This window comes from Sus scrofa, chromosome 14 (assembly GCF_054392235.1).
Source record: "Sus scrofa isolate SSC_HxYL_T2T_F1_AM1 chromosome 14, Sscrofa_HxYL_maternal_Yorkshire_Landrace_v2.0, whole genome shotgun sequence".
Taxonomy (NCBI): domain Eukaryota; kingdom Metazoa; phylum Chordata; class Mammalia; order Artiodactyla; family Suidae; genus Sus; species Sus scrofa.
The window spans coordinates 101702955-101721015 of record NC_139396.1 but is presented as its reverse complement, the minus strand read 5'-3'; the positions used below and the strand labels follow the sequence as shown (position 1 = coordinate 101721015).

Below are 18061 nucleotides of genomic sequence, written 5' to 3'. Positions count from 1 at the left end.
AAAACCCTTGTTTTCACATGCATCCTTCAAATAATTTGAAACAAAGGTTTTATTCCTTCTTTCCTTCTGGTGTGAGTCAATTTATGATCCAATTGTTTGATTTTCAATTCTTTTCTTGTCGTTTTGCAGAAGCCGAAAGCGGTATGCTCTCTTCGTTAACTTTCCTCCCAACCTCCACCCTCTGTCTTCACTTCTAACCGCAGGACTAACCCTTTGCCAAGACTTCAGGAAGATAGAGATTATATATATGTGTCTGTGTATATATAATCTCATTCCCTTGTCTAGTATATACATATATATATATAAATATATATGTATTTTTATATACAAATCTCTCTCCGACCGGAATACATAAAAATTGAAAGTAGCATATTGCTTTTCGTGTTTGATTTGTTGAGTCTTTTGGATGACGCACTAACTTCTTTGCAGGAAATTTACAAAAAAAAACAAAAAAACAAAGACCAGATCTCATTTTCAGCCATGGCACCCATGATGGGAACAAATGCTATTAAAGTTGAAAAAGGGGGACGCTTCTCTCCAGCCCTTGGTGTCTGTTTCTGTTCTGTCCTGATGTGTCTTGGTGTCCACCAGACTCTGTGGTGCCATTTGTCTGCCTACCACATCCACATTCCTGGTGACCTTCTCCTCCCCATGTCTGGTTTCCAGTTTGTAGAGCTGAATTCGTGTCCTTTTATCCACAAAACAGAGACCAAGCCCTTACACTTAACTCTTTTTCCTGATGTTAATTTTGATGATAACATCTGTGTACTTTCTTTCTGGGCCAGTACTCAGTACACACTTAGAACACTGCTACTAAATTGCCAGCTCATCACCTTTGATTTCCTGAATGAGTACTGTTTATTGAAATGAACTCATGGCTTTTTTTTTTTCTCAGTGTGTTTGGGCATATTTCTTAATATGAAGTATCTCAACTTTTACCATGTGACCTCACCCTGTTTTGCTGCTGTTTTGTGTTGCGGGAAGCATGACCAAATTTCTCACTGACAGTTTTCTTTTTTTTAACTTTTTGGCTTAATATTTTCCATGTAGTTTTTAAATAATATATTCTCTAAGACAAGGTTGTTGAAAACATACTATTGAGATGCATACTTGTTCATCTTCTCAAAAGTTGTTTGGCTCTGTAGTTGTAATCACTGTCCTGTGTTTGTGTTTGTAATTGTGTGTGTGTGTGTGTGTGTGTGTGTGTGTGTGTGTATTTGTTTGGAACTCTTTCCAAAGTCAGATTCTTCTGTGATTTTTTTTTTTTGAGTAGAGGTGGCTTCCTGTCAGTTTGGTATTATTGATATGATCCAACTGCGAGAAGTTACTGCAACACTTTGCATCTTCAAAGGTCCACAGTGGTTGCACCTCTGCTGTTGGCTTTTGGTTTTTGAGTCCTTTGAACCTGTGGTGAAGGCATGTTGTGATGTAGGCATGACTTGTCCTGAAGTGAATCAGAAAGTGACAAGGCTTGCTCCCAGAACCCAATATCCAGCATGGTCCTTCCCAAATGAACTCTCTCCCTACCCCATATGGCTACGATTTTCCTTATGTCCAAAATAGATTTTCAAATGCCATTGCTAAAATTACTGAGATGGATTCAGGCTAAACAAGCCCTTGCCCATGTCATTGACAGACCACAGTGGCAGTCATTTGAGTGTGACCAACTGGGAGCAATCTTTATTATGCTGTCTCTGTGTAAGTGAATTGGGTTCAAATAGATTGCAGCATGGACTACACACTGTGCTCGATGTATAATTCTAAAAGGAAAAGTGGGTGTGTCTAGTTGTGTGGGACTCCAGCAGAATACATTTTAAAGCCTGGAAGAAATGAAAAGTTCTAGAAAGGCAATAAGTTTTGAGATTTTGGGTTTCTGTAGGTTATGACCTAACAGCTCATAAACGGCAGGACAACCATCAGGTCAAATTCCCACCAATGGCAATGTATGACCTTGCATGGTCAAAAGGCCACTTTCCAGTGGCCTGGTTCATCTGGATACAGCATGAACTGAAGTCCTAGATGGTTCTTCTTGCTCTCGTTAGTGAAGTCCCACTAGCTTGCTAGACACAGATATAATTACCATCTTATCAAGTACAAACTATCTTCTCATGTGGGTGATGTTTTTGTAACCACTCAGGGAATGGTACAATACATCTGCCAAAATTGAGGCGGGGGGTGGGGTGGGGAGAAATACACACCTGTCACATTTATCTATAGTGGATAAAAGTTTCCTTAAAAAATTACCTGTTTCTGTTAAATTACTGATCCTTGGTTGTCTCCCAAAGCAGCAAACCACTCAAGTTCAGGATGATAGAAGAAGGAATAATTGGATGTTTCCCACTTGTTATGCATAAGTGGTAGAAAAAGAAGAATACATTATTTTTTTCACCATCAAGTCCCAAATCTCCAGCCTGACCAAAGTTCAGCGAGAGATATACCATAAAATGAGCTGCAGCTTGAGGAGCTTCCCTCTTGGAGGAAGCTGACAGGGTCATTTCCCTTTGGACTGAGCCCCGCTAGCAGTTTCATGTGCATGTATTTCATGTTTAGGAACACATATTTCAGTTCTAAGTGACTGGCGTTTCAATACTGAAATCAATTGTCCCAACTCCCCAAGTGACTAGGCATTTGGATATCTGTACATTTACATATTTCTACTTAATGCATCCGGGAGATTGTTAGCTCAGTTGCCAATCCCCTAGAAGAGAAGCGATCACTGATTTGATAGGCCTGACTGATAAGAATTGCAGCTTGGTCTGTGAAAGAACAGCTGTGATCACCTTTCTCTTTATCAGAGAGGAAAAGAGAGATTTTTGGAACTGACATCCATTCATTCAACATAAAGTCGAAATGCGCCTATTGCATGCAGGGCTCTAAGCTGGCAACCATGAGAAACTTATTGTTGAAAGTAAATAAATAGGATTGTGCTTTTCACTCCTTTTTGAACTATGGATTCCCTGCAGAAAATATATCTTTGCTTCATAAAGTGGATGAAGAACCAAAGAATAAATCTAGATTCAAAACTAGTTTGAGAGCAAAGGATAGAGAGAGAGAGAAAACATGAATCCTTGGAGAAGGGACCACACCAACCCTTTTCCTCTAGCTGTTACTGAATGTTTTCAGTAGACATTAGCAAGGTCATAGAAGAAAAAGGATAATTTATAGTTCCTTGAAATGAGAGAAAGTTCACCACTGCCAAGAAGCTGTCCCTGTTGGAATTCTGCTAATTGATATATGGACTTTTTTTTTTCTTAGAGACCTTCTTGATTCTTCACATGACACGTCTTGAAGTTTATCTCTGATAAGCTAGTGAATTAGACAAAATTGGAGCAAGAGACTGATTTAAACTGATAGACAGGGAGGGAGACTTTTGGCAGTGTCATAAGGACAAAACAAACTTAACACTGGAGATTCTTTTAAGAGATCAAAGATCTTTGGAAAGATTTACATATTCCCATTAGAAGGTCAATAACACAGTCTATGGGTGGCAGGCACTTGGCAGGAAAAAAAGTTACTTCTGTCAAGGATCCTTATCTTTTTATATTTCCAAAGAGAGGAGGGTTTACTCCATTTAAACTTTCTCGATTTGGAATGCGGATAGAAGGCTCACTGTCTAAAATTCAAAAAGAGTAATATATTTCCTCAAAGAGACTTTGACACTTTGTACCCTTACACAGGAAGAATTTTTCCTTGAAATCAGGGGCACCTGCTTCTTTAGCAAACCCTTCAATCTATGGGTGGAATCCAGCACCATGAGCTTCTTTATGTCTCTAGGTTTCTTTCTTTCATTATTCCCAAGAGTGGCGCTCAGGTTTTTGATCGCTGCCGGGAAGGCTGCCTTAGCCTGATTGGGGTAGCGCCCAGCGCTGCTGCCTCACGTCGTACACAGAGGTGATAGAACGCCTCTCCCCATCCAAGAGAGAACAAGAGAGCACACGATCAGTCATGTTCTTGGAAGTGCTTATGGTGTCTTTTACACAATTAGCCGCAAGCTTTAATGAATGGAGAGATGCTTCACACTGCAGACAAAAGCCAGTCCAAGTGAGCCCATCTCCAGATATTGTGGGGGAATAAAATGTTTCAGATCCTGCATCTAGTACAAAGGTATTTCAAGGCCAGTAGGGTGCCTCCTGGGTAGTTAATTAGCACCAAAGACAAAGTGGAGAGCTGTGATGTGGTGAAAGATGACCTATCTGTCTTTAGTCACTGTATTTACATTGTTTACCATTAACAGTGGTCATGTATTGAGGACCTCCTATGTGGCTCTCAGCACATAATGCGTACTTTATTTCTCCTAGTGACACTGCAAGCTGGTGACTGTTCATCCCATTTAATGGATGAGGAGAGTGAGGCTGAGTGGCAGGTCCAAGCCCAAGTCCAGGACCTGAGCCCATCGGCCTGACACATGCACCCTCACTCAGCCAACATTGGTAGCGAAACTGAGATTTGAATACAAACCTGCCTTACAGTAGGGCCCCAAATCTTTCCTCTCCACCATGCACACTTGATTAAAGCAAGCTTGAAAGCTGCAATAAATTATCACAACCTGGCGTCTCTGGAATGACAGTCCCAGATTCTCACTGTATGCCAATTCTTATTCACCGTTGCTAAAGAACAAAGGAAATGAAAAGGAACTTTCCATTGATGGGAACCTTGCTATCACCATATTCCCACCATGACACAATGGGCTTGATCACTGGAGTGCAGTTAATGAAGCATATGATGTAAAGGAGGAAAACAGGGTTCTGTGCGAGGCTTGTTTTGCGCATATATGTCACCCAGACATTGATGAGTGTCAAATTTCCCCTTTTGAATTGCATTGTTAGAATCACGATAGGATTTTTTTTTCCACTCAGAAGCTTTTTTTACCCTTTCAGATGAATATGCATCAAAATGTAGGCTTATTCAACTTTAAGGAATTAGCTCCTTTAAACTCCAGAAGGACCCAGAACTTTCCATGTATGTCCTTGTATATTATTCTGGAGTGTACAGTTCTTTACCCTGTAACTTTATCTCATTGTAGGCAGGACATTTCAATAAGAAGTCCTGTGTTCCATTCCGTGGGGCCAGCTAGAATGATAATTTCATTAAAAATGAAATACACTTTTGGCTTTTTTTTCACCATAATAGATAATAAAAATAATGATAGCCAGTAAGCATTGAGCTTTTTGTGCCTTGTCTCTCTTAATCCTCTGAAGAAAGACAATGCTTACCTTCACTGTGATCTTGTAGGTGAGGCACTGAGTTCTAGGGAAACTTGGTAACTTGCCCCAAGTCAGGTAGATACTGAATGACAGGCTGGAAATTGGACCCAATTTCTGATTGCAAAGCCAGGACACAGAAGAATTGCCATGCAGTCATGAGGGTAAGAAAGGGTACAAAAGCCACCATTCTGCCTATTCTCCTATTCTGCCTTTTTTTTTTTTTTTTTTTTTTTTTTTGCTGTGCCTGTGGTATGTAGAAGGTCTCTGGCCAGGGAGCAAACCTGCACCACAGTAACAACCCGGGCCACTGCAGTGATGATGCTGGAGCCAACCTGCTGCAGCTCAAGGGAAATACTGCCTTTCGAAAGCATCCCGTTTAATTGCCTTTGAAAAAAGAATTCATCTAGGAGTTCCCATCATGGCTCAATGGGTTAAGAACCTCACTAGTATCCATGAGGATGTGGGTTCAATCCCTGGCCTCTCTCAGTGGGTTAAGGCTCCAGCATTGCTGTGAACTGTGGTGTAGGTCACAGATGTGGCTCAGATCTGGCTTTGCTGTGGCTGTGGTGTAGGCTGGCAGCTACAGCTCTCATTTGACCCCTAGCCTGGGAACCTCCATATGCCACAGATGCAGCTGTTTAAAAAAAAAAAAAAAGGGGGAATCCATTTAAACTGTATAAGCTTTGCCCCTTTTCCCTTTTCCCCTCACAGTCCTGAAAAGTCAGAGGGCTGTTAAATCAAGGTGAATGGTTGTTGGAGAGGTAATTGGGAGGTGTCTGTACAGCACCCCTGCCCACTGCACGCTGTGCTGTTAGTGTGACCTGCTGCTTCCTGACTGGAGAGGAGGCTCACTGTAGCCTGTGGTTCTAGGACAGAACGCTCAAATCTTCATGGACTCTTGCTCTCATTTAGTGTTAATCACGACATTTTCACAGGATGGTTCTCCTCCTCTCAGGTCTCATTATGGGTAATAATGGCTGTTCTTGTGATCACAAACATTTACAGTAATGATCCACCCTAAGTTCCCTGAACAGAACACAAGTTCACTTGGGTCCTTCCTGCCTTGCTACAGACACAGTGCTTTGTTGGCCACAGCACGTTTCTGGAATGGCTTTGCCAGCAGTAAGAGGTCACATGTTAAATACTACCCTCTTTTTGGATTGTTTTGGACAGTTGAGGACTTCCTTTACCCTGATTCCAAACATCTCTTCCCTTAAACATCCACGTTTCAGATCAAAGAATAGCTCTGTGGAATCTACTGCTGCACTTAGAATGCCTGAATTCCATATCCGTTAAACCCCAAGCCTCATCTCAGTCTCTGTGGAAGATATTCCTGTATTCTGCTTCTGATCTGAAGAGAATTAAACTTGTTTGTTTCACCCATTTATTAGATTAGGATACATTTATCTCTCCTGTCACTCCAAATGCAACTTAGTCCGTTAATCTACTTATATTACTACTTTGAAACAGGACAGTGTATATTTAGATTCATACTTCCCTGCAGGGCAAGTTTTTGTAGGGATAATTTGCATTTGTTTTCTAATTACAGTTGGCCCCAATCAGGATACACCAGACACGTACCTTATGCAAACACTCCCGTACATTTTTGTAAATAGCAGACTGGAATCATTAAGTATTTCCAACTGCTGGCCCTTTTCTTTCTATTGTTAAGGTAGATCCAATTTTTTCTACATAAGCTGTCCATGGAATCCACTTCCATGTTCTTATCAGCATTATGCAGATGTACTGTTTGCTTCTGCATTGGTTACAGGTGTCTCGTACCATTCTCAGCAGTAATATGTGGGGTGTGTACATGTATGTTCTTATATGCATATAGGGGTCCCATTAATGCTTTGTCATCTAATAAAATTAGTGCAGGGGTGGCTCTCTTAGACCAGTAACACTCAGCATTGACCATCAATAGCAGTTTCCAAAGGGATGTGTTATTAGGAACTTGGCTTCACATCAAAAGCCCATGATGGCAATGCCATTGTACAAACCCAACCCTCAAACGTAGATTTGCTTTGCTATTTGCAACTGGGAGCATGCCAACCTGGGGACTGGGCAGCAGAGCTTTATGATGGCATTATCCAGTTAAATGCGTGGGGCAGTGGACCTCAGGCTCTAGGCACAATCTTTGGGGAAAGCATTAGACTAGTGGGCACCCTATAAAGTTAACAGTATATGATGTAGACTTCAAGGTTTTCTTCAGAACATGACCTCATAACTGTGTCTTCTTTGTTTGTTTTTGTTCACTGAGCAGTATATTAATTAATCCTGGAAACCATCTTAAGATCCAAGAAGGTACTTTAGGATTTTTCATCGCAAGTGATGCCAAAGAAGTTAAAAGGTAAGAGTTTATTTTCATTTGACATCCTTTTTGGCTCAGCCATAGACCTCTCCATCCATCGAGATGGGTCTGCTTTCAATGTATACTGAGACCCGAACTTTTTTTCATGTCTGTGGACATCAAATGGTGCTGAGTCTTAGGAAAAAAGATGACACTTTCAAGTGTTTCCATGGACTCCTCTTCACACAGTCAGTTCCACATCTTTGAATTAGAATAATAACATTTAGATCTATGAGGCCCTCGATACCTGTTCTTTCATTTTCCAAGAGAGGAAAGTCAGTCCCAGAGAATCTAAGTGATTGTTTAAGATCATCCGGATTCTTGGAGTTCCCGTCGTGGTGCAGTGGTTAACGAATCCGACTAGGAACCATGAGGTTGCGGGTTCGGTCCCTGCCCTTGCTCAGTGGGTTAACCATCCGGCGTTGCCGTGAGCTGTGGTGTAGGTTGCAGACACGGCTCGGATCCTGCGTTGCTGTGGCTCTGGTGTAGGCCAGTGGCTACAGCTCTGATTCAACCCCTAGCCTGGGAACCTCCATATGCCGCAGGAGCGCCCCAAGAAATAGCAAAAAGACAAAAAAAAAAAAAAGATCATCCGGATTCTTGATACCTCAGAACAACACAACATAAGACAACTGGCCTCTTGTCTAGTGCACTTAATATCATCCAGGCAAATTTACTCAGGAATTATCTGTTTTCTACTTTAGGTGCCAAAGGGAATCTCAAAAGGTTGGGATTAATTTCAGATGAAATACTAAACTGGCTGTATTTCTATTTGTGGCCTTCTAGGTTAAGTGGCTGAAGTGGTCAGCTTCAGTTCTTAAGCCTCTCTAGGTACAGCCCAGGATTTCATTGGCCTCAGTGTTTCAGGACACGTTCATTAGTATCCCCAAATCTGTTTCAACAGCCCAGGATGTCATAGGGCTTTTTGCAGAACATCATGGAAGATTGTTATATTGATTTTATGCTGTGAACGAGGACAAACTCACTAGCGGAAAATAGGACTCAGATGGTCTGACAGGTCACTCAGCTCAACAGTAATGTTACATAGAATATTTTAAATAAATCATGAGTTGTCAAGGTCGATAATTTTTTTTTTTTTTTTTAAATTTTATGGCTGAACTGCAGCCTGTGGAAGTTCCTAGGCCAAGGGCTTGGATCTGAGCTGCAACCGTGACCTACACCACAGGCATGGCAATGCTGGATCCTTAACCCATGGTGCTGGGATTGAACCCACACCTCTGCAGCAACCTGAGCCACTCCAGTTAGATTCTTAGCCCACTGAGCCACCGTGAGAACTCCAACGTCTGTAATTTTCATATGAGCCTCTTATCTTCATTAAATGAGTTCCTACTCAAGGCGAGGCCAGTGCTGGGTGTTCTCCATTCTTTGTTGGTACTTCTCAAAATAATCTGGTAAGACAGGTCTTCCAAAATTCTCTGGGCTTTGGTTTCCTCATCTGTCAAGTTGAGACAAATGATTTGTCCAAGGCTATGCAGCACATAAGCAAGTGGCATAAGCCTGACTGGATCTGGTCTTTGCTTTTCTAAAACTCGCATTTTCCACCACATGTAAAAATACCAGCAACTTCTCATGCAGAGTTCAGCATGTGCCAGCACTGTTCTGATTACCAGGTATGAGGCATGGATGAACTCAATGAATCCACTTGACAAACTATGGTACAGGTAGCATTACTCTTCCTATTTACCTGTGAAGAAGCTGAGGCACAGATTGCTTAAATGAGTCTCCCAAAGCCACACTGCTACTGAGTCATAAAGCCAGGATTTAAAACCAGGAAGTGGGGTTCCAGAGCTTATGTTCTCGTTTGCCAAGAGGTAAGCCTACCACACTGAGCACAGGACTATGAGATGTGACAACTTACACACTAGCCCTACTAGTTAGAAAAGCTTTTAGGAAACATATGGGGAGCAGAAGCAAAGAAAATAAAAATCTTTGAAATTGAGCTACCTACTGACTTAAATTTATTTCTGCAAATTGGGAAAGGATTGCCATTATTCAGATGTGGAAGAGGAAAACTTCCTTATTGAGTTCATAGATCCTCACCTTTTCCAGGGGGTAACCCCCAAACCGAGTTCACTCGAGAGAGGAAAGTGGGAGTAGAGACCAAAGTCCCTCCAGGACTCCTGAAAGAGAAGGTTGTGCCCCTGTCCACCATGCGAGGCACAAAAGCTGGAAACAGCATCTCAGCACCAGGCACAGGGGGCTGGGGCCCAGCGGTACCATCGATCACGTGTACCTCTCAGATAGCAAATATAACATGAAGCTCCCATTTGTGTAATTCTATTTTCTATTGCATCTCTCACTAATGAATGTCACAAATAGCAGGCAGTCCAAAAAACAAATTACCTCCTGTATTAAGGAGTGCAATATGTCTCATTTCAGTGTTTTATGGTATTCACAAATAAATGCTGACACAATCAGCCTCAACACCAGCCTATAATTTTCCATGGTGTGTGATGTGTCAAGAGCAAATGCTGTCAGTTAGGGGATTTCAGATAGATGAGGACTGCAGAAAACCACAGAAAGGACATTGGAGGTTTGAATGACACTAAACAAGTTTTGTAAAAATGGAAAAGTAGATTATGATGATCTAGTATTGGATCTGCACCCTCCGCTTCAAGAAAGCAATGGAAAAAGTTAATGGATTGTAGCTCATAGAAACTTTCAGATGTGTTTTAGGAAAAGAAGAGTGACCCCCCCCCCCACCCCAGGTTCTCACACCCCTTCATCAAATGTCTGTAGGTCACTCACTTTGGAGAACACTCTGTATTAGGTACCAGGGAGGCAGTGGTGGACAGTGGAGAGATGACACTGATCTCATAGGCTCACATTCTGGGGAGGAGAGAATTGCAGTTTTGTTTATTCTTGGTGCAAAGAATGAATGCAGCTGTCACTGATTTAGATTGTGGGTAAGTGAAGACTGCTCTGAAGGAGAGAGATTTGAGCAGAGATGGAGGTGATGGGGAAGAATCCATCATACAGAGATCAGAACGGAAGAGGAGACACAGTGGGAACAGTTTTCACATGTTCAGGGAGCCTAGGGAAGGGTGAGATGAGGTTAGTGAGAAAGGCAGGGGCTGGTTTCCATAGGACTTTATACAGAGACTGGACTTATTATAAAATGGAGTCATTGATGGTTTTAAGTGGGAGGGTGATGTAGCCAGATTTATGGTATTAAAAGGTGCTTCCATCTGCATTCTAGAGAATGGGATGTAGTTGGATAGGAAAGGAGAGGACAGACTCAGAAACAATTGCACAGTTTAGGTGGGAGAGGACCTAGATTGGTCCTGGGCTAGATGGGTGAGTGGAGATGGAGAGAAGTAAGACCAATTCAGAATATATTTTAGGGCGCATATGGAGCCCTTTGATTAACTGGATATAAGAAGTAGGGAAAAAGGGGACTCAAGAATGGAGCCTGGATTTGGAAGCTAGGCAGTTGGATAGATGATGGTTCTGTCTTACTGAGCTGGGGGAGGAGCAAGTTCTGGGTGGAAGAAACTCATGAATTCTATTTGGGCTGGGCCATGTGGGTAATACATACTAAGCATACACACGGAGTTGTCTTAAAGCCAGTTGGATCTAAGATTCTGGCATTTGGAGGAAGGTGAGGACCAGAGATGTAAGTGTGGGTGCTGTATCGGTGTGGGTCCTGGCAAGAAAGAGGTGACACACTTAGATGGGAAAAGGGAGGAGAGGTGTATAAAGGGACTATATAAAGTCATGGGCAGAGAGGTGAGGAAAAACAACAAGGCAGAGCAAAGCACCCCAAGAGCTAGCAAAGGGGGGAACCCCTCCCAGCCCCACCTCTGCAGGCCCCAGGGGAAGGAGGGCTCTCGGAACCGGGAGAGAGAGGTTATAGTGCAGGAAGGAGCTGTGTCCCTCAGTAGAGAAATGTCACCACTATCATCTCATGACCTCTTTTCAGCCTCTAGTCTCCTGCTGGCCCCTCCCATTGTCCAAACACAACCCTGAAACCTGTGGACAAGGGAATCCTAAGGGCCGTGGGTGTGGATCAAGTCTGATTGCAGATCTAGTCTTGAGGACACATGGGGCGAGGTCAGCAGCGGAAGGCTACTTGGAGAAGGGGTGGGGTGAGGAGAAGGGGTGGGGTGAGGAGGAGAGGGAGCAAGGAAGAGAGCAGAGGGTTGACATGAGGGGAGGAGGTATGGGGGGGTCCCAGGAGTGGGAAAAGGCCCCTGGAATCCTCAGCCCCTAATTTAAAGTGAGATCAGTTGGCACAGAGGCGTGTCGTTTTCCCAGCAAGCTCAGCTGCTGCTGTGCAGGTGTGCAATAAGGCGGGGCTTAGCCAGGCGAGCTCCAGAGGCAGAGGTAGGTGGGTGGGAGGAGATGGTGCTCCCAGAGAAGTGCCATTTGGCACACATCAGCTGGAGCCTGGGTACACTGTCCCCTTTAGTTGGGGGTGTGTGTCTCCAGGTCTCCACAGGACCCTTCCCACCCCCACCCACCTTCCCATCTCACTCATTGGCTTGAACTGTCTGGCCCTTTGGGGATTTCACTTTCAGAATCCAGCTTTAATTCACTAAGTAATCAGACTTTGTCTTTTCGGTACTCTATCAGACTCATCATCATCTCACCATCTCTTTAGTAAAGGAATGTTAAGACCTTGGCCTCTGGGACTAGGCTTTGTGGATTTGAATCCTGCCTCTGCCACTCTTAGCTATGTGACCTTGGGCAGGCTGATTAATGTCTCTGTGCTGCCATTTCCTTATGGTTTGAGGACCAAATATGTTAATACTTATAAGATGCTTAGAGAAGCTCCTGGCCTCTAATCTGTGCTCTATATATGTTAGCTATCATTTTTGTTACAGTTGTTATTATGTGTAGAAGTATTGAAAGGGGGAGAAAATGGCCAAAGGGAGTGGACGCAAAAAAAATCTCTTCCTCCTTTCCTGCCCTTCTCTTCCAGGGCAGGTTATCACTGATTGGGTTCCTAGCGACATTGCCACTCCGGCAAACCATTAGTTCTCTTTTCTTTTTTGCAACATGTATGCGAACTGGCATTTAAATGGTGGATGAACTGCTAGGGTGGAAAGAGCATTGGGCTTGGACTTAGAAGTCCCAGAGCCAGCCAAGGTCCAGACAGGATGACTTCAGGCAGGTCACGAAACCTCCTCAACTTACAGATGAGGATCCTGAGTCCCAGGGACTTTGGATGCGAAATTTGCAGGATCTCTTCCAGATCCCAGTCATAATGTTGGTTTCCAACCAGTGCCGGTCATAAATGGAGTCCTGTGGAAAACATAAAAAGGAACCAAGAATACAATGGTCAAGAATTGTGTTTCTTTATAGCCCAGGTCAAGGAAAGACCATGTTAATCCTTGGCATTCATTTGCATATTGGGAGTGGAGAAGGTGATAAGCCAGGGATTTTCTTAGCCTCCCTATGCAGAAGGCTGTTCCAATGAATTTTATCACAGTGCCCTCCAATATTGAAGGGACAGTCCCCCAGTGCTGTTCTTCTAGGCCCCGTGCATTTAAAATGGTGCGCCGGCGATCTTGTTTTGTCTCATCCAGAATATCTCTGACATAGCCAATGCACTTTGTCATCACGTATTGGCACTTGAGTCACATGATGGGATTTTCTTGTTGCTTACTTCCTCTGGGTCTCCTTCTATGCACCCCAATCCTAAAATACATTCTCTCTATGTCATCCCAGGAGTCAGCTAAGCTATGCTCCTTAATGAGAAGCAAACCTTCGCTGATGACATGTTGTCAGGCCCAGAGAGCATGGGCTTGGGTCCAGCCAGTGTGAGAGTAAATGTGGGCTGTGAAATCCCATAAGGAATTGACAGAGGATCCCTTTGACTTGCTTCTTCATGTTTCTCCTCGACCTCTTTCGCATTGGCTGACAGAGAGGAGGTGCTTTCAAAGTGACAACGCTAATATTTTTATTTGACTGAGGAATGTCACTCTCTGTCCCTTTAATACCTATCTGATTGGACCATGGGGATGTCAGAGATGTACTGAACTTCCCACCAAAGGCCCAGGGCTGATTGCCCATGCCTTCCGATGAACAAGATTGAGAGTTGGTCTCCAAAATGAAGGCAGAGCAAGCAGACGTGATGTGTCACGGCAGCGGTCTCTCTCCCCACTCCCTTTCAAATAAAAGTTTATGAAAAGAAGCACTAACTCAAATCTCAGAGTCCTGTGTTTGAAATAAATGGTCTCACAGACGCAAAAAACAATATTTCTGTCTGTAGACGTCTAAACCTTTCAGAAGATTAAAGGAAATTAGTGCTGGCATGTTTCATTAATTTGGCACCACGGTGGAGGAAATGTGGTCCTCATTTCACTTGGGTGGATTATGAAACATGTCAGTTTTTCCATTCTCTTTCTCCAGGGCATTTTTTTACTGCAAGGCCTGTCATGATGACATCACAGATCCCAAAAGAATAAAAAAATGTGGCTGCAAACGGCGTAAGTAGTGTTTTTCTCCCCCCTTCATTCCCCTTCTCCTTCCTTGTTTTCCCCAAACTCATTTCCCTTCTCCTTTTCCTTTTAAAGAAACACTAAACATCAAGAGGTTTCTTGAATATGTTTATGTTTCACCCTGCAGTTGAAAGAGACATGAAAGAAAATACCTGTCCTCACTTGATTAGAGCAGAGGCTGAAAAGTCACCACCATCAACACCTGGGTGTGAACCTCATGCCTAATCCCCAGTTCGTGACTCTAAAGGGATGCCTAGGTAGATGTGTCCAGTCAAACCCAGTGAATACGATGCATGGGAAGGAGGGTAGCCAAGGCCCTGGAGGAGGGAGTGTTTGTGCACAGTGATTTCCAGTGGACAGGGTCTGCCAAGTAGGAAGATGGCTGAGCTAGGGCCGGGAGGGAAACTGAGTCTTAGGACTCGGTCTCCCAAGTGGCAGCTTACTCTCTTGCCGTTTGGGATTCCTGCAGGTTTGGGTACCAAAGGCTAGAGTTTTCCATTGGATACCCTGAGACTAACCCAAGACACGATCTTGGCCATCACCAATGGGCTTTATGTGCCATTGCCCCAGGGACCGACTTCAGACACCATGCTCCTTGGGGCAGACTAGATCTGGCTCAACAGTCCTGTCTCAAACTCCTTACAAAGCAGCTGGCCAACAGGACCCCTTGGGAAAAACATAGGAAATCAGGAATGTGGGATGGTAAGCTCTTGAAAAACTAGGACTTAAGGTGAGCTTTGCAGTAATTATGTTACCCTGCCTAATAGAAATTGTTCCCAACCCTAGAGAAAATAGCAATAGTGATGCCTTGCTTCCTATGGCGATTGAAGGTTCGTAGCGCTCTTTATGATCATGATTTTATTTGAAGCTCACCATACCCCTGCATAAGGTGTTATTAATCCTATTTTACAGAGAGAGGAAACTGAGGCTCCAAGTTTAATGGGAGGATGAAATTGCTGAGGGCCACTCAGATCTGACAGGGGTTCAGGCTTGCCCAAAGGCCTCTCTTGATGCTGTGTCCTAGTCTTTTTTTTTGCAAGAGAGAAGGGCAAGGTGGGTGAGCTTGAGTCAGATGTCAGAACCGGATTATGAATGATCAGCTCATAAAATCCTTTTTCACAAGCACAAATCAGACAGTAGAGCACAAGCCAGACATTTCTGAGCTATGCTGACCGAAGCAAGGGTTTTTTCACGGCTCCCCTAAAAGGGGGCACAGTAAATGCAAAATGAGGTATAAACATCGCTCTGCTGGAGCACAGAGAAGACCCTCAATCTTGTGGGCAGCTTCCCATGGGAAGCATTCTTGGTCTAGAGCAGTTGCTGTAGAATTCCTCTCCGTCTGCTTCCCAGGCTTTGGGCAGCTTAGGTCCACTGTTTTGCTCTCCCTTCTCCACTGAGTTAACACAATGGCCCCCCTCTCCCAGCCCTGACACCTCAGCCAGGTGAGTATGCCTATCTCAGGATAAGAGCCTATAACTTTTCTTCTCTTCTCAGGGCCTAAGAATTCTCCAGTTCTGACCACTTACCAGGAAGAGCATCTGAGGGCGTATAGGGGCTCAGAACAAACTCATTCCCCAGCCAACCCCCCCAGACACCATAACTTAAAAGGCCCTTCTCAACGAGCAGTGCACCCAGCCCAGCTCGGTTGGTTGTAAACCCAGAAATATGGCTCAGCTGACCAGCCTCACCTGGATCGTTTCTATCAAAGGGAGTACAACATCCCAAGGCAGAAATACCCAAGAGAGGGTAACACATACAAGAGAGTGAACTCCTGTAGGAAAACACTTGTAGTGGAGGGGGTTGGGGAATGCAGGAGAGTATAGAAGCCAATCATCTTGACCAGGTAGTTGCCAGAGGACCTGACCCCATGGGGGTATCAGTGAAGTGGCAAGACTACTTTCACTTGATTGGTTATTCAGCTGTTTCTGAGTGCCTTCTTGGTGCAAGGTACTCTTCTTGGTGCTAGAGATGGAGCGGTGAATGAGATCGTCCCTGTCCTCCTGGAGGCTTCATTCTGGTGCATGGGGATGAGTGGCGATCATAGGAAAAATTAAATACCTTCTAATAAAGATAGTGCTCCGCAGAGAGAGGAGACTGCCTGAGGGTATGAGCAACCTAGGGATGCTGCTGTAGTCAGAAAGGTCTGGAAGGCCTCCTTCAGGAAGTGATATTGAAGCTGAGACCCCATCCAGGGAAGCAGAAGAGTAAGGGCAAAGGCACAGATATGTTCATGGTGTTTGAGGAAAGGAAGAAAAGCCAGTGGGGCTGGTGGCATTAGGGAGAGAGTGGTATGAGATGAGGTCAGAAAGGAGGGCAGAGGCCATAGGAAGAAACTTGCATTTCAGTCCTGTAGTAAATACAGCCATTGGAAGAGTTTAAGCAAGTTAATGACACTGTAGTTCTTATTTTAAGGCATCTTGCTGGTGACTGGACAGAGAACAGGCTCTAGGGAGGCAGGAGTAGAAATGGCAGGAGGAAGAGAGAAACTGTGATGCTGGAATGTTCCTTGCAGGGCACCGTAATGGAACCCTGCAGACAGTTTTTTGCATCCCTAGAAATGAGGATTTAGCCTCTAGGATATTTTTCCATCTTGGTTTCAGGCAAGCAAAGAGTTGCTAACTTTAACTTTATCCCAGATAGAGAGGCCCGTAATTGCTTGAAATAATCCTACCGTCTTCATTCCTTGAAAGTGGGTTCAGGAGTTCCCGTCGTGGCTTAGTGGTTAATGGATCCGACTAGGCACCATGAGGTTGCGGGTTAGATCCCTGACCTTGCTCAGTGGGTTAAGGATCCGGCATTGCCGTGAGCTGTGGTGTAGGTTGCAGACTTGGCTTGGATACCACTTTGCTGTGGTTCTGGTGTAGGCCGGCGGCTACCGCTCTGATTAGACCCCTAGCCTGGGAACCTCCATATGCCGTGGGAGTGGCCTAAGAAATGGCAATAAGACAAGAAAAAAAAAAAAAAGAAAGAAAGTGGGTTCAGCTAGTGAATGGCACGGTGTCACATCCTGCATGGCACAGACTGCTACACAAGGACTGTGTCTGCAAAGCCAAGCCAGTGTGACAAGCGTGTCTCTCTGTCTCTTGGCACCCCTTGACCCCCTTGAAGTCTTCACCCCTTAGAGGCCCTCAACGGTGAAGTTGATATTGGATAACAATAAGAGTTGTCCAAATAGTGTTCTTCCTAATTCAAAGGCCAGAGCAGCCTGTGTTACAGAGGGTGGGGTGCAGATGTGTGTGTGTAAAGGTGGTTGGCATAAAATGTGAATTATTAAATGTGAACCTCCCTGGGCATACTGGGCAAATTAGGAAATTGGGGAAGATAGGGTTGGCATGCAAAGAAACTTTTATTAGAGGGAGCTGGAATTATTAAAAATGCATGGGGTGGGGTTCCCCTGCCTTTGACTGCAGATTGCCTGGTGACCTAATAAGTTGGAGAGGGCAGCTGACCCACAAGGTCAATGGTTCAAACCTCTTAGGCCAGGTATTAGCAGTTCAACTAATATTGTAATGATGGATCTTCATCAGGGCAGGGCTGATGACATCACTGGTATTTGTCTACAGTTTTCTATCCCTCCCCTCTCCCAACCTAGCCTTTCCCTCTCCAGATTTCTCCTTCCAGCCCTCCCCCAACCTCCCCATGCACTTTCATTCGACCACCTTAAACATTTCGTGATATACTATCTGGAGAATTATTGAGGGTGGACATTCCATTTCTGGAAATTCTGTGTTAGTATAGTTTAACTTTTGCGTATTTTTTCCCCCATTCCTTCATAGTTCTCCATCAAGGAAGAGAATCCAATTCAGCTGTCTGGCCAAGAAGCAAGTTCTCAGAATCCACTATTTACCCATTGTCTTTTTTTTCTGTATAACAAATCTGGTCTAATGATTTACATTTTCTTCCCCAGCCTCTGAACGTTTGCTCAAGGGTGGACTCCTAGGGGACAAGTCGTGTCTAAATTGCTGTGTTGGAAGGAATCTTCTTTAACTTCTAATCATTGACATATTTTTGATTTATCTTTTTTCTCTTTGCTGCCCTGG

The 18061-nt window shown here is 44.1% G+C and overlaps 1 protein-coding gene across 38 annotated transcripts in view; it reads left to right on the top strand.

Moving 5' to 3' along the window:
• The window catches only part of KCNMA1 (potassium calcium-activated channel subfamily M alpha 1), a 753494-nt gene that overhangs the window by 608593 nt on the left and 126840 nt on the right, over window positions 1–18061 (top strand). For 21 of the 38 annotated variants that reach the window (XM_084993162.1, XM_021072164.2, XM_021072163.2 and 18 more), the window contains 2 exon segments: window positions 7468–7554; window positions 13933–14009. In XM_084993162.1, coding sequence (XP_084849288.1) covers window positions 7468–7554; window positions 13933–14009 — 164 coding nt within the window. 38 annotated transcript variants of the gene reach the window in all.